This window comes from Lepus europaeus, chromosome 12 (assembly GCF_033115175.1).
Source record: "Lepus europaeus isolate LE1 chromosome 12, mLepTim1.pri, whole genome shotgun sequence".
Classification (NCBI taxonomy): domain Eukaryota; kingdom Metazoa; phylum Chordata; class Mammalia; order Lagomorpha; family Leporidae; genus Lepus; species Lepus europaeus.
The window spans coordinates 11,391,798-11,405,464 of NC_084838.1; the positions used below are offsets into that span (position 1 = coordinate 11,391,798).

Here is a 13,667-nt window from a genome sequence, read left to right on the forward strand (position 1 = left end):
GCACCAACCCAGATATCTGTCAACTGTTGCCTAGATAAAGAAATTATGGTACATTTAATGGTATATATACATTATGGAGTACCACTCAGCTATAAACAAAATGAAATCATGTCTTTGCAATAAAATGGATACAACTGGAAACCATTATATTTAGTGAAATAAGCCAGTCCCCAAAAGACAAATACCATATGTTTTCCCTGGTCCACGGTACCTATAGAGTACCTAAAATGTAATGTATTGGAGTGAAATGGTCATTTTGAGATTATTTACAGCCCTTGTTTATTTGGTTGAAGAACAGTGTTTTTTTTCCTTATACTATTTGCTGAAGTCTTTTACTTAGTGGAGAGTTAACTTTATGATCATTAAGTAAACTCAAATTAGATGAAGAGTGGGAATGGGAAGGGGAGGAGGAAGAAGTATTGGAGAATGTGCAGGTGGGAGGGATGGTGGTGAAGCATCATTATGTTCCTAAATTTGTAAATATGAAATACATGAAACTTGCATAACTTAAATAAAATTTTTAACAAAATTTATATCTTAGTCAAAGGCTTAATTGCTCTAGTAAATAAAGAGTTCAACAAATAAAAAGTAAAAAGACCGTAGTCCAGCAGGAAACTAGGCAAGGGCCGTAAACAATAACCAGATGAAAGATTTTCAACTTCCTTTATGTAAATATTAAAATAGTCACAAAATCATTGAAACTATAGGGTCTATAATTTCCATGAATTTATTTGACAAAGATTTAAAACAGTTTGACAAAATGTGGCATTTGCACATAAATAGATACACATGAATATTTCTTTTTGAGTCTTATTTTTACTTTTGGTAAAGGCCGATTTCACTCTTTTGTATATGTACTCATATATCTACTTTTCTCACGACCATTTATGAAACAGGCTTTCCTTTCTCTAATGTATATTGTTATTGCCTGTGTCAAAAACAGATTGGCTGTAGATATGGATTTACTTCTAACTTCTTTATTCTGTTTTCCTTGGTTTATGTATCTGCTTTTATGCCAATATCATGCTGTTTTAGTTACTTTAGCTTTAGAGTATGCTTTGAAATCAGGTATTATACCACTGGTTGAACTCTTTACTTAACAGAACCATGCATAGGTGTTTAAATCCAATTGAAAATTGATCTCTATAAAAAATAAAGAGTGGGAATAAGAGAGGAAGGATATGTGGAAATGTACAGTTCAGCACACATTCCCACGGACTTACCTCTAACAGTAAAGCTAAAAACTTGCCATGGGACTCCAAATCCCATTAAGGTGGCAGGTCCCAATGCCATCTTACTAGTTAAAGTGATCATTTTAAGTACATAACTGATCATAAAGATAGGAATAAGTGTCACATAAAAAGACCAAGTATTGGGTAATAACAATAGATAGAATTAAAAAGGAGAGAATGATCCAACATGGGAAACAGGTCACACATCAGACTCATAGAATGGCAGATGCCCTAAACAGCCCTCTGGCCTCAGAACTACTTCTTAAGGCATTCAGATCTGGCTAAAAAGCCCATGAAAAGCATTTCAGGCATGGAAAACCAAGACACTGTGGCAAAAAATGAAAGAAGGGGCCATCAAAGAAGGAGGTACTTCTCTCTGAAGGGAGGAGAGAACTTCCTCTTTGATTATGGCCCTGTCTAAATACTGACGGAGTCTGTGGACTCAAAAACCTTCCATAGCCTTGGCAGCTTATGACAAGAGTCTCAAGTGATCACCGACATCATAAATAAGAGTATCAATTGTTAAATCAACAACAGGAGTCACTGTGCACTTGCTCCCCATGTAGGACCTCTATCCTTAATGAGTTATACTATGAGAATTATGGTAAAACTTGTCTTCAAACTGTTCTTTATCCTTTGTGTGTGTGGGTGCAAACTGTTGAAATCTTTACTTAGTATAGAGTTGGTCTTCAGTATATAAAGATAATTAAAAATGAATCTTAATGAAGAATAGGATGGGAGAGGGAGTAGGAGGGGGGGGTGGGAATGGGATTGTGAGGGTGGGTATGGGGGGGAAGAATCACTATATTCCAAAAGCTGTATCTATGAAATTTATATTTATTAAATAAAGATTTCTAAAAAATAAATAAATCAGGTATTGTAAAATACCTCCAGCTTTGTTCTTTTTTTGCCCAGGATTTATTTGTCTATTCAGAGTCTTTGTGTTTCCAATACATATTTTAGGGGCACTTTTTAAAATTTCTGTGAGAATGTCATTTATATTTTGAAATCAGCCTCTCTGAATCTGTAGATCAATTTGGAAATTCTAATATTAATTATTCTAATCTATGAACATGGAACGTCTCTCAATTTGTTTATGTCCACTTTAATTTCTTTCTCAGTGTTTGGTAGCTTTCATTGTAGGGGATCATTCATTTTCTTAGTAAAATTTGCTCCTGGTAGTTTTTTGTTGCTGATGATTTTGTTAATTTTTTGGTAGCTGTTTGAATGGAACTGCTTGATTTCTTTCTCAATAATTTTGCTATTGGTGTATTTAAAACTTTGTTGGTTTTGTGTGTTGATTTTGTATCCTGCAACCTTACTGAATTCATTTATCAGTTCTAACAGTTTTTGGTATAGTCTCCACGTTTTCCTGTATACAAAATCAAGTCATTTATAAACACAAATAATTTGACCTCCTCTTTTTCTATGTGAATGTGGTTTTTTTTCTCTCTTGCCCATTGCTCCAGCTAAAACATCTAGTACCATAGTAAATAAGAATGGTGAATGGACATCTTTGTCTTGTGCCAGATCGTGGAGGAAGTATTCAGAGGTATTCCTTCTACTTACATAACTATTTGAAGATTGTTTTTAATCATGAAGGATTCTTGAATTTTATCAGATGCTTTTCTACATTTGTTGAGATGATCACATGGCTTTCATTCTTTATTCTATAGATATGATGTATCATATATATGATGTATATTGTTTTGCGTATGTTGAAGCATTCCTGCATCCTGCGACAAATCCCACATTGTCATGGTGAGTGATCTTTTTGCTATGTTGTTGGATTTTATGTGCTGTTGTATTTGATTTGCTAGTATTTTGTTGAGAAATGTATGTTGATCAGGGAGGTTGGCATGTAGTTCGTATGTGTATATGTCCTTGTCTGGCTTTGATATCAGGCTAATGCTGACTTCATGGAAGGAATTTGGAAGGGCTTCCCCCTTTCAATAATTTGGAATCGTTTGAGAAAAATTGATCTTAGTTTTCTTAGGAGATTTAGTAAAATGCAGCAGTAAAGACATCCAGTCCTGGGCTTTTCTTTCTTGGGATACTTATTACTGACTCAGTAGTATTACTTGTGTTAGTCTGCTCGAGTTTTCTATGTCCTCGTGGTGTACATGTAATGTGAACTTATCCATTTCTTCTGGGTTTTCCAATTTGTTGGTTTGTTAATAATAGAAAGCTCAATGATCATTTGTATGTCTGGTAGGTCCTTTTTCATCTCAGATTTTATTTACCTGGATATTGCCTCTCTATTTTCTTGATTACTCTGGCTTTATTTATTGATCTTTTGCATTTTTTGGTCTCTGTTTAATTCTGTTCAATTCTGTCTTTTCTTCTATTATCTTTGGATTTGCTTTGTTCTTGCTTTTTTAATAACTTGAGTGGTGTTTTGATGTTCTTTATTTGAAATATTTTTAAGTGTAGGCACTTGTTGTTATAAACTTTCTTCTAGTACTGCTTTTCCTGTATTTATAGACTTTGGTAATATTGTGTTTAAATTTTCATTTGTTTCAAGAAATTTTTTAAGATAATCTTTTGATTTAATTTACTCATTGTTCAATGGAACACTGATTAACATCCACATATTTTTATAATTTCTAAAGTTCTTGTTATTGATTTTTGGTTTTATTAATCTGTGGTCAGATAATAAATATATGCTATGATTTGACATTTTTAATTTGTGGAGACTTGTTTTGTGGCCCAACATTTCATCTACCCTGGAGATTATGCTATGTGTTAGTGAGAACAATGTATATTCTGCACCTGTTGAATGAAATGTACTGCACATGTCTGTTGGGTAAATTTGGTTTTAATCATTATTAATAGAGAAACAAGATACCATTATGATATACAGTAACAAGTGTGCATAGCTGTTGATGATGCAATTCTATTGTCAAATTTATACCCTGTGTACATGTCAACTAGAGATAGAAATAAGAAGGTTCATAGAAATAAGAAGGTTAATAATATCAGAAGATTGGAAAGATGTTCAACAGAATATAAACTGTATTTTTATTATTTAGCATTTTTTAAAAATTTTATTTAAGTTATACAAGTTTCATGTATTTCATATATACAGATTTAGGAATAAATTTTATTTTTACATGAGGAAAATTACAGAGTATTCATGTTCCAGCTCTCTGTTTACCGTAACATCTATTCTTGGATCTTTTTCTACTTTTCCAATTAGACAGTCTGGCATATTTATTCAGTTATTTTAACACTCATGACTGATGTTTCCAACATCTGTAAAGTCTGGTTTTGATGCTTGCTTTATATCTTTTTTTTTTAAGGGAAAGAGTTTATTGGGGGAAACTCGACAGACCAGAGGGAAGGGGCGAAGAAGGAAAAAGAGGGAGAAGGGGAGTATAAGAGACAGAGACAGAGACAGAGGTCAGGAGACAGAGAGGAAGAGAGAGAGAGCCACGTGTTCAGGAACAGGTCCCTTTAAAACTTTTCCAGGGAGGGCGGGTAGGGAAGCAGGAGCAGTGAATCCCATTAGGATGGGGGTGGGGCTGACATGGGTGGTTGGGCCACGTGGCTACCTGGCTTCCAGCAATGGCTGTTTTGTACTGTAAGAATGTTGGGCTTTTTGCCTGTTAGCATATCTTATAATGTCTTGTTGAATTTTGGATTGATGCTCTAGATAATAATAACTGAGTGAATAGAAATGAATAGGGTCTGGTGCTGTGGCATAGCAGGTAAAGCTGCCACCTGCCCTGCTGGCATCCCACATGGGCGCTGGTTTGAATACCTGCTGCTCTACTTCCAATCCAGCTCTCTGCTATGGCCTGGGAAAGCAGTAAAATGTGGCTCAAGTCCTTGGGCCCCTGCACCCGCATGGGAGACTCAGAGGCAGTTCCTGGCTCCTGGCTTAAGACCGGCCCATATCTGGCCATTGCTTCTATTTGGGGAGTGAACCAGTGGATGGAAGACTTCTCTCTCTCTCTCTCTCTTTGCCTCTGCCTCTCTGTAATTCTGCCTCTAAAATAAATGAATCTTTTAAAAAATGAATAGAATGTTCACCATGAGCATTTTTGCTTGGAAGACTAGGAATTAGGCTGTGTTTACTGTTTCCAATAGCTACAGGTGTTGGAGGCCCCAATGTTTCCTGGTTTCCATGTTTTTTCTCTCTTACTGTCTTTGGATGTCTGTAGAGACTTCTTTTTACATAGCTTCTGTGCCTTGTATCTCAGTTGTAATCCACTATTCTTCAACTGAAGTCCTGTGGATGTGGTGATTAACTATGAGGAAAGGAAGTATTCCACAACCTTATGATTCAATTTCAGATACTGTGATGAGCATGAATTCCTAGACTGTGACTTTCAAAAGGGTTGAATTAGTTTCTCTTGTGGGTAAGATTTTAATAATGAAAATTCATTTCAAAATGATTACTTCTCCCCCCCCCCTTAACTTATTCCCTCCCTCTTTGAAACCAGTGCTTACAAGAACTGAATTTGAATTAATATTCAAATATTTAATATTTTTTTTCTTTTTTTTTAACTTTTATTTAATGAATATAAATTTCCAGTGTACAGCTTATGGATTACAATGGCTTCCCCCTCCCATAACTTCCCTCCCACCCGCAACCCTCCCCTCTCCCACTCCCTCTCCCCTTCCATTTGCATCAAGATTCATTTTCAATTCTCTTTATATACAGAAGATCAATTTAGTATAAAGATTTCAACAGTTTGCACCCACATAGAAACACAAAGTGAAACATACTGTTTGAGTACTAGTTATAGCATTAAATCACAATGTACAGTACATTAAGGACAGAGATCCCACATGAGGAGCAACTGCACAGTGGCTCCTGTATTAAAATATTCAAATCAGAGCATATCATTTAATTCAAATAGAGATGTCTTCCAACTCCTTTTAAATAAACCCAGTAGAGTCCTAGAAGTCCTGAGAGCAGTCTCAGGGAAGAGTGAGGGAGAAAACAGCAGAGGAAACTTCATGCAAATTGGGGGACACAGTGGGCCTACATGGAGGGCGAGCACACCCACAACTCAGGACCCCAGCAGCTGAGAGCCTCTGCACCAGCACTGGAGAGTGAGGTGAGACAAGACTGCAGCCCAAGACACTGGCAAAAAAGCTGCAGGAAAAGCCTATAGAGAATTCGGCTTGGAGCTCTGTGGGGGACAGTGGCAGGACAGTGAACCTGCCAGACTAGAGAAGAAAAAGCGAGAAGGGATGTTTCTCTCTCCCCAATCACACTGCAACGGCATCCTGTAACAAACTGATAGAGAGTAGGCACCATTTTGGACATATGTAACAGTTGCACCAGCTGATGTCCAGGCCCAACAACCAGCCAAGCAGAGACTCCTAAGTCTAGTAAGGAGAACAGATAAGAGACTGAGTGCTCATGACTGTGGGAGGATTGTGTGCTGGGACTGTGAAAACACTGAGGCTGTGTATGGCTGGGATACTGCAGTCACTGTGGGAGGATCCACACTATCAGGGCTCCCTGGTTACCTGGTGAGGGACATTGCTGGGGAATCTGAGCTTACACGGAGGACCACACAGATCTTTGTGTGGTCCTTATGGCAGAATGAATGAATAACGTACTGATTGGGGCTAGTGCACAGGCACTGGTGTCCTTCGAGAAGCTCAGCTGAGACTAAGCCAACAGACAAGATAAACCTCCTCTCTGATAAAAAAAAGAAAGAGGAGATTTACCATGCCAAACCTTGATATGTCACCTCAGACATGCCTTTGTCCTGGAGCAATGAACAGAACTCCTTGGTCACACCCACCACATGCCCCTAATTTATTCCCTGAAAGGAGAACTCCACTAATCCACATAGTCCAAAGATAAAAAGCTACTGCAATGAAAAAACAATGAAGAAACCAATGAGTAGTTCCATAAATGCTTAATAATAAATACACCAATGCAAGAAACAAGAATAAGGAAAACAACATGGTGCCCCTAAAAGAACACAACACTTCAATACTATATTACAAAGATGAGGAGATTGAAGAAATGCCAGAAATGGAATCCAAAAATCAAAAAAATAGGACTACTTAGAAGTAATCAGAAACAAATGCAAAAACTAATGAAACCCATATATGACATGAATGAAAATTCCTCCCACGAAGTTGAACTATAAAAAGAAATCAAAATGAAATCTTGGAAATGAATAATTCAATAGAAGAAATAAAAAATGCAAAGAAAAGCCTAAACAACAGACCAGTGAAGCAGAAGAAAGACTATGTGACACAGAAGACAAAGCACAGGCAATTATACAGTCAGACCAAACACAAGGAGAAGAAATTAGAAAACTAAAAATCATTGTTAGGAATCTACAAGATACTATAAAAAGACCAAATATACAGGTTCTAGGACTTCCTGAAGGTTTACAAAGAGAGAAAGGATCAAAGGTTTTTTAGTGAAATAATAACAGAAAATTTCCCTAACCTGTATAAAGAAAGGGGCATCCAAGTATAGGAAGCACATAGAACTTCTAATAGAGATGACCAGAAAAGTTCTTCACAACACATGGTTATCAAACAATCTGCAGTAAAACGTAAAGAAAAGATTCTAAAATGTGCACAAGAGAAACGCTAGATTACTTTCAGAGAATCTCAAATAAGACTCATAGCAGAATTCTCATCAGAAACCCTACATGTTAGCAGAGAATGGTGAGATATATTCCAAGTCTTAAGAGAAAAAACTGTCAACCCAGAATACTATACCCTGCAAATCTCTCATTAATGAGAAAAGGTGAAATAAAGACCTTCCATGACCAACAGAAATTGAAAGAATTTGTCACCCACCTGTCCAGCCCTGCAGAAGATGCTTAAGGATGTGCTGCACACAGAAGCACAGAAACATGGCCATCACGATAGAAGAAGATAAAGGAAGGAATCTCCCAGTAAAAGTATAAAGGAAATCCAAAGTTAAAAATAGGAATATTTATGGAAAAATGGCAGGAACAAATCATTACTTATCAACAATAACCTTGAATGTAAATAGTCTAAACTCTCTAGTTAAAAGAAAGTTTATAGCAATAGGTGCCTACATCAAGAAACTGGAAAGGCACCAAATAAATGAGTTATCAATGCATCTCAAAAATCTAGAAAAACAATGGCAAACTAGACCCAAAACTAGTAAGAGAAAAGAAATAATTAAAATTAGAGAAGAAATCAACAAAATTGAAACAAAAAAAGAAATGAAACAAGAAAAAAAAGAAATGAAAGGGATACAAATTTGAATGGAGGAAGTCAAATTATCCTTATTTGCAGATATCATGATTCTATATATATAGGATCCAAAAGCCTCGCCAAGAGACTGTTGGAATTAGTTTGATAAAGCAACAGGATATAAAATAATACACAAAAATCAGCAGCCTTTGTATACAGACAATGCTATGGCTGAGAAAAAACTTCTAAGGTCAATCCCATTCACAATAGCTACCAAAAAAATAAAATACTTTGGAATAAATTTAACCAAGAATATCAAAGATCTCTATAATGAGAATTACAAAACATTAAAGAAAGAAATAAGAGATACAAAAAAAAAAACTTCCATGTTCATGGATTGGAAGAATCACTATTATCAAAATGTTCATTTTCCAAAGTAGTTTACAGTTTCAATGTAATACCAATCAAAATACCAGACATTATTTTCTCATCTAGAAAAACTGATGCTGAAATTCATTGGAAACACAGGAGACCTCAAATAGCTAAAGCAATCTTATATAACAAAAACAAACCCAGAGGCATCACAATACCATGTTTCAAGAAATACTACAGGGCAATTATAATCAAAACAGCCTGGTACTGGCAAAAAATAGACATATAGACCAATGGAACAGAATAGAAACACTAGTAATTAGTCCATGCATCTACAACCAACTTTTTTTTTACCAAGGAGCTAAAACCAATCCCTGGAGCAAGGACGATCTCTTTAACAAATGGTGGCTGGTAAAATTGGATTTTCACATGCAGAAATATGAAGCAGGACCCCTAGCTTACACCTTACACAAAAATCAATTCAAAATTGTTTAAAGCCCTAAATCTACAACCTGATACCATCAAATTATTAGAGAACATTGGGACAGGCAAAGAGTTCCTGGAAAAGACCCCGGAGGCACAGGCAATCAAAGGCAAAGTTATCATCAAACTGAGAAGCTTCTGTACTGCAAAAGAAACACTCAGCAAAGTGAAGAATGGGAGAAATTATTTGCAAACTACACAACTAATAAAGGATTAATAACCAGAATATGCAAAGAGATCAAGAAATTCTGCAATAATGAAAAAAAAACCCAGTGAAGAAATGAGCTAAGGATTTAAACAGACATTTTTCAAAAGAGGAAATCCAAATGGCCAACAGACATGTGAAAAAATGTTCAGATCATTAGCCATCAAGTAATGCAAATCAAAACCACAATGAGGTGTTTTTGTTTGTTTGTTTGTTTTTTGGTTTTTTACAGGCAGAGTGGACAGTGAGAGAGAGAAAGGTCTTCCTTTTCCACTGGTTCACCCTCCAACGGCTGCCGCAGCCGGCACACTGCAGCCGGCGCACCATGCTGATCTGAAGGCAGGAGCCAGGTGCTTCTCCTGGTCTCCCATGCAGGTGCAGGGCCCAAGGACCTGGGCCATCCTCCCGGGCCATAGCAGAGAGCTGGCCTGGAAGAGGGGCAACCAGGACAGAATCCGGCACCCTGACTGGGACTAGAACCAGGTGTGCTGGTGCCACAGGCAAAGGATTAGCTTATTGAGCCATGGTGCCAGCCAACCACAATGAGGTTTTACCTCACCTGTTAGAATGGCTTTCATACAAAAACAACAACAAATGCTGGCAAGAATGTAGGGGGAAGGTACCCTATCCATTGTTGGTGGGAATGTAAACTGGTATAGCCAATATGGAAGTCAGTTTAGAGACACCTCAAAAATCTGAATATAGACCTACCATATGACCTAGCCATTCCACTACTGAGAATTTACCCATGGGAAATGAAATCAGCAAATAAAAGAGTTATCTGTACCCCTGTGTTTATTGCAGCTCAGTTCACAATAGCTAAGACATGGAATCAACCTGAATGCCCATCAACTGAAGACTGTATAAAGAAATTATGGAATATGTACACCATAAAATACTATACAGTGGTAAAAAGAAAAAAAAGAAATCCAGTCATTTGCAACAAAATGGATGGGTGTGGAAAACATCATACTTAGTGAAATAAGCCCATCCAAAAGTGACAAATACCATACGTTCTCCCTGATCTGTGAAAACTAATAGAGCACCTAGAAGAAAACCTGCAGAAATGAAATTGACACTTTGAGAAGCAATGACTTGAATAGCCCTTGTCTTGACTGTCAATAAACAGTTTTTTATTCTCTTCTTTCTACTATTTGTTGAACTCTTAGAGTTAATCATATGTGTACAAAGTCAACTGAAAATAGACCTCAATCAAAAATAAGACTGGGAATAAGAGAGGGAGGAGGAAGTTTGTAACTGTAAAGCTGTATAGCTCTGCATGTATTCCTACATACTTACTTCTAAGGGTACAGTTTAAAAACTTGCCATTGGACTCCAAATTCCATTAAGTTGGGTGGTAAAAATGTTATCATTTTTCTTTATTTTTAAAAAATTTTTTGACAGGCATAGTGGACAGTGAGAGAGAGACAGACAGAGAGAAATGTCTTCCTTTTGCTGTTGGTTCACCCTCCAATGGCCACCGCACCGGCACGCTGCGGCCGGCGCATCGTGCTGATCCGAAGACAGGAGCCAGGTGCTTCGCCTGGTCTCCCATGCAGGTGCAGGGCCCAAGGACCTGGGCCATCCTCCACTGCATTCCCGGGCCACAGCAGAGAGCTGGCCTGGAAGAGGGGCAACCGGGACAGAATCCGGCACCCTGACCAGGACTAGAACCTGGTGTGCTGGTGCCGCAGGCGGAGGATTAGCCTATTGAGCCACGGCACTGGCCAAAAATGTCATCTTAACGTTAAAGTGACCATATTACATGTTAAAATGATCATAGAGATAGGATTAAGTGTTAAATGGATCATATAAATAAGATCAAATGTCTGGTAATAATAATAGAATTTAAAAGGAAAGAATGTTCCAACATGGGAAGCAATCTACACAGGAGACTCATAGATTGATAATTGCTTTAAATAGCACTCTGACCTCAGAATCAGCCCTTAAGGCATTCTGGTCTGAAAAGTCCATGAGAGAATTTCAGGCATGGAAAGTCAAGACATTGTAGAAAAAAAAAAAGTCCTACAAAGAAATGGCTATCAAAGAAGGATGTGCTTTTCTCTGAAGGGAGGAGAGAACTTTCACTTTGCTTATGGCCTTGTCTAAATGCTGACAGAGTTTGTGGTTCATGTCAAGAGCCTAGAGTCATCACTGACATCATACATATGAGTGTTGATTGTAATTTAACAATAGGGCTCACTGGCCACTTCTGTCCTCAATGAGTTGTAGTATGAGAATTAACTGTAAAACTTGTTCTCTGTGTGTGTGTGTGCAAAAACCATTTCCATGCAATTACATTTCAATGCAAATTGTTGAACTCTTTTACTTAGTGTAGAGTTGGTCTTCTGTGTATAAAGTTAATTGAAAATGAATCTTAATGGAGAATGGTACTGGGAATAGGAGAGAAGTAGGAGGTGGGTGAGAGTGGGGATGAGAGGGCGGGTATGGTAGGAACAATCACTATATTCCTCAAGTTGCACTTATGAAATTTGTACTCATTAAATAAAAGGGTTCTGTGGGGAAAATTTTTTAAAATAAAATAGATGAGGTAAAAAATGACATATCTGAAAGCAGAAAAAGGTAAATCCATAATAATGATACATATTTGCCTAAGACTTTCCATATATCTTATAAAAGTTGATAAATGAGCAAATATTGATTAGAGGGCTGACAATGTAAGTAATAAAGTTGGTCCTGATGACCTGTCAAGGATACAGTACATAATAGTGGAATACATAAATGTATTATTTTAAAAACTACGTCAGTTATCTCCATAAAATAATCTTAGGAGTCACATCTCACAGTGCTCATGACTCAAATATAATGATTTAGTGATGGCCACTTAAAGAGGTTGGCCCTCTTGACTAATACCTCTAAGGCCTGTTTGATATCTCTGTTCCTCAGACTGTAGATGAAGGGGTTCATCATCGGTGTGACTACTGTGTAAATGACAGAAACACTTATGTCCTTGTCACTGGGGTTCTGTGACAAAGAGAAAAAGTAAACACCTGCAAGTGTCCCATAGTATAAAGACACCACGAAAAGATGAGAGCCACAGGTAGAAAAGGCTTTCAAGAATCCCTTGGAGGAGGGGACCCTCAGAACAGTGGTCCCTATACGGACATAAGAGCCTAAGACACTACTCAGAGGGATGACAAAAAGCATTCCTCCCTCAGTAAGGATGACCAGCTCATTGAGGGAGACGTCTGAGCAGCTCAGCTTCAGGAGGGCAGTGAGCTCACAAAAGAAGTGAGGGATGGTAACATCAAAACAGAAGGACACCTGGACCAAGAGGACCGTGTGTAACAGGGCATGAGCACAGCAGAAAATCCAAGACCCAGCCACCAATGAGATACACAGTTCCTCCCTCATGACAGAGATGTAGTGCAGTGGGCGGCAGATGGCCACATACCTGTCATATGCCATCACTCCAAGAAGGAAATTGTCAAGGCAGCCAAAGAGTATGAAAAAATACATCTGTGCTATACATCCTGCATAGGGGATGGATTGGTCTCGAGTTTGCATGCTCATTAACATCTTCGGCACAGTGACCGACGAGAAGGCGATGTCAGTGAAGGCCAAGTGGCTGAGGAAGAAGTACATGGGGGTGTGGAGGCGGGAGTCCAGCCTGATGAGCAGGATGATGAGTAGGTTCCCCAGCACCGTGGTCAGGTACATGCCCAGGAACAGGGCAAAAAACATGCCCTGCTCTTCTGGCCGGATGGGGAGCCCCAGGAGGAGGAACATGGACACATGGCTCTGGTTCTCCCAACTCATGCTGGTGTTTTCTCTGTTGGCAGTCAAGGAGATTCGTTTATGTCAGTGGACATGACCAGACCATTATCAGTATATCCTCCGATACGAAATTCTTGTTGCAGTTACAGTTGTGTTTCTTTCTCACACTGGATGCATGAATCACAAATCTGTCCTATTCTAGCCCCAACTACATATCAAACCCTCACATTAACCAACTTTCTATCCAAATAAATGAAAGGAGATTAATTGTTCATTCAACATGTATTTATTTGAGAACAAACTTGTCCCAGTCACAACACTAACTCCTGAGCATGTGCGTAGTAATAGTGGACAAGAAATGCAAAGCTTCTGGATTGAAGGAGTTGACATCTTGAGATCAAGAAAAAGATGCAAACCTCAGTAATTCGTTATGACTAAAACATGGAACCAGTACCAGGAAAGAGGAATCAGACATTGTTAAT

The 13,667-nt window shown here is 38.0% G+C and overlaps 1 protein-coding gene across 1 annotated transcript in view; it reads right to left on the bottom strand.

Annotated features, from left to right (window-relative positions):
• LOC133770918 (olfactory receptor 1J21-like) overlaps positions 1-13,227 on the bottom strand; it is a 39,551-nt gene extending 26,324 nt beyond the window's left edge. Inside the window, 1 exon segment of the mRNA XM_062206710.1 lies at positions 12,739-13,227. Coding sequence (XP_062062694.1) covers positions 12,739-13,227 — 489 coding nt within the window.
• Positions 13,228-13,667: the final 440 nt, after the last annotated feature.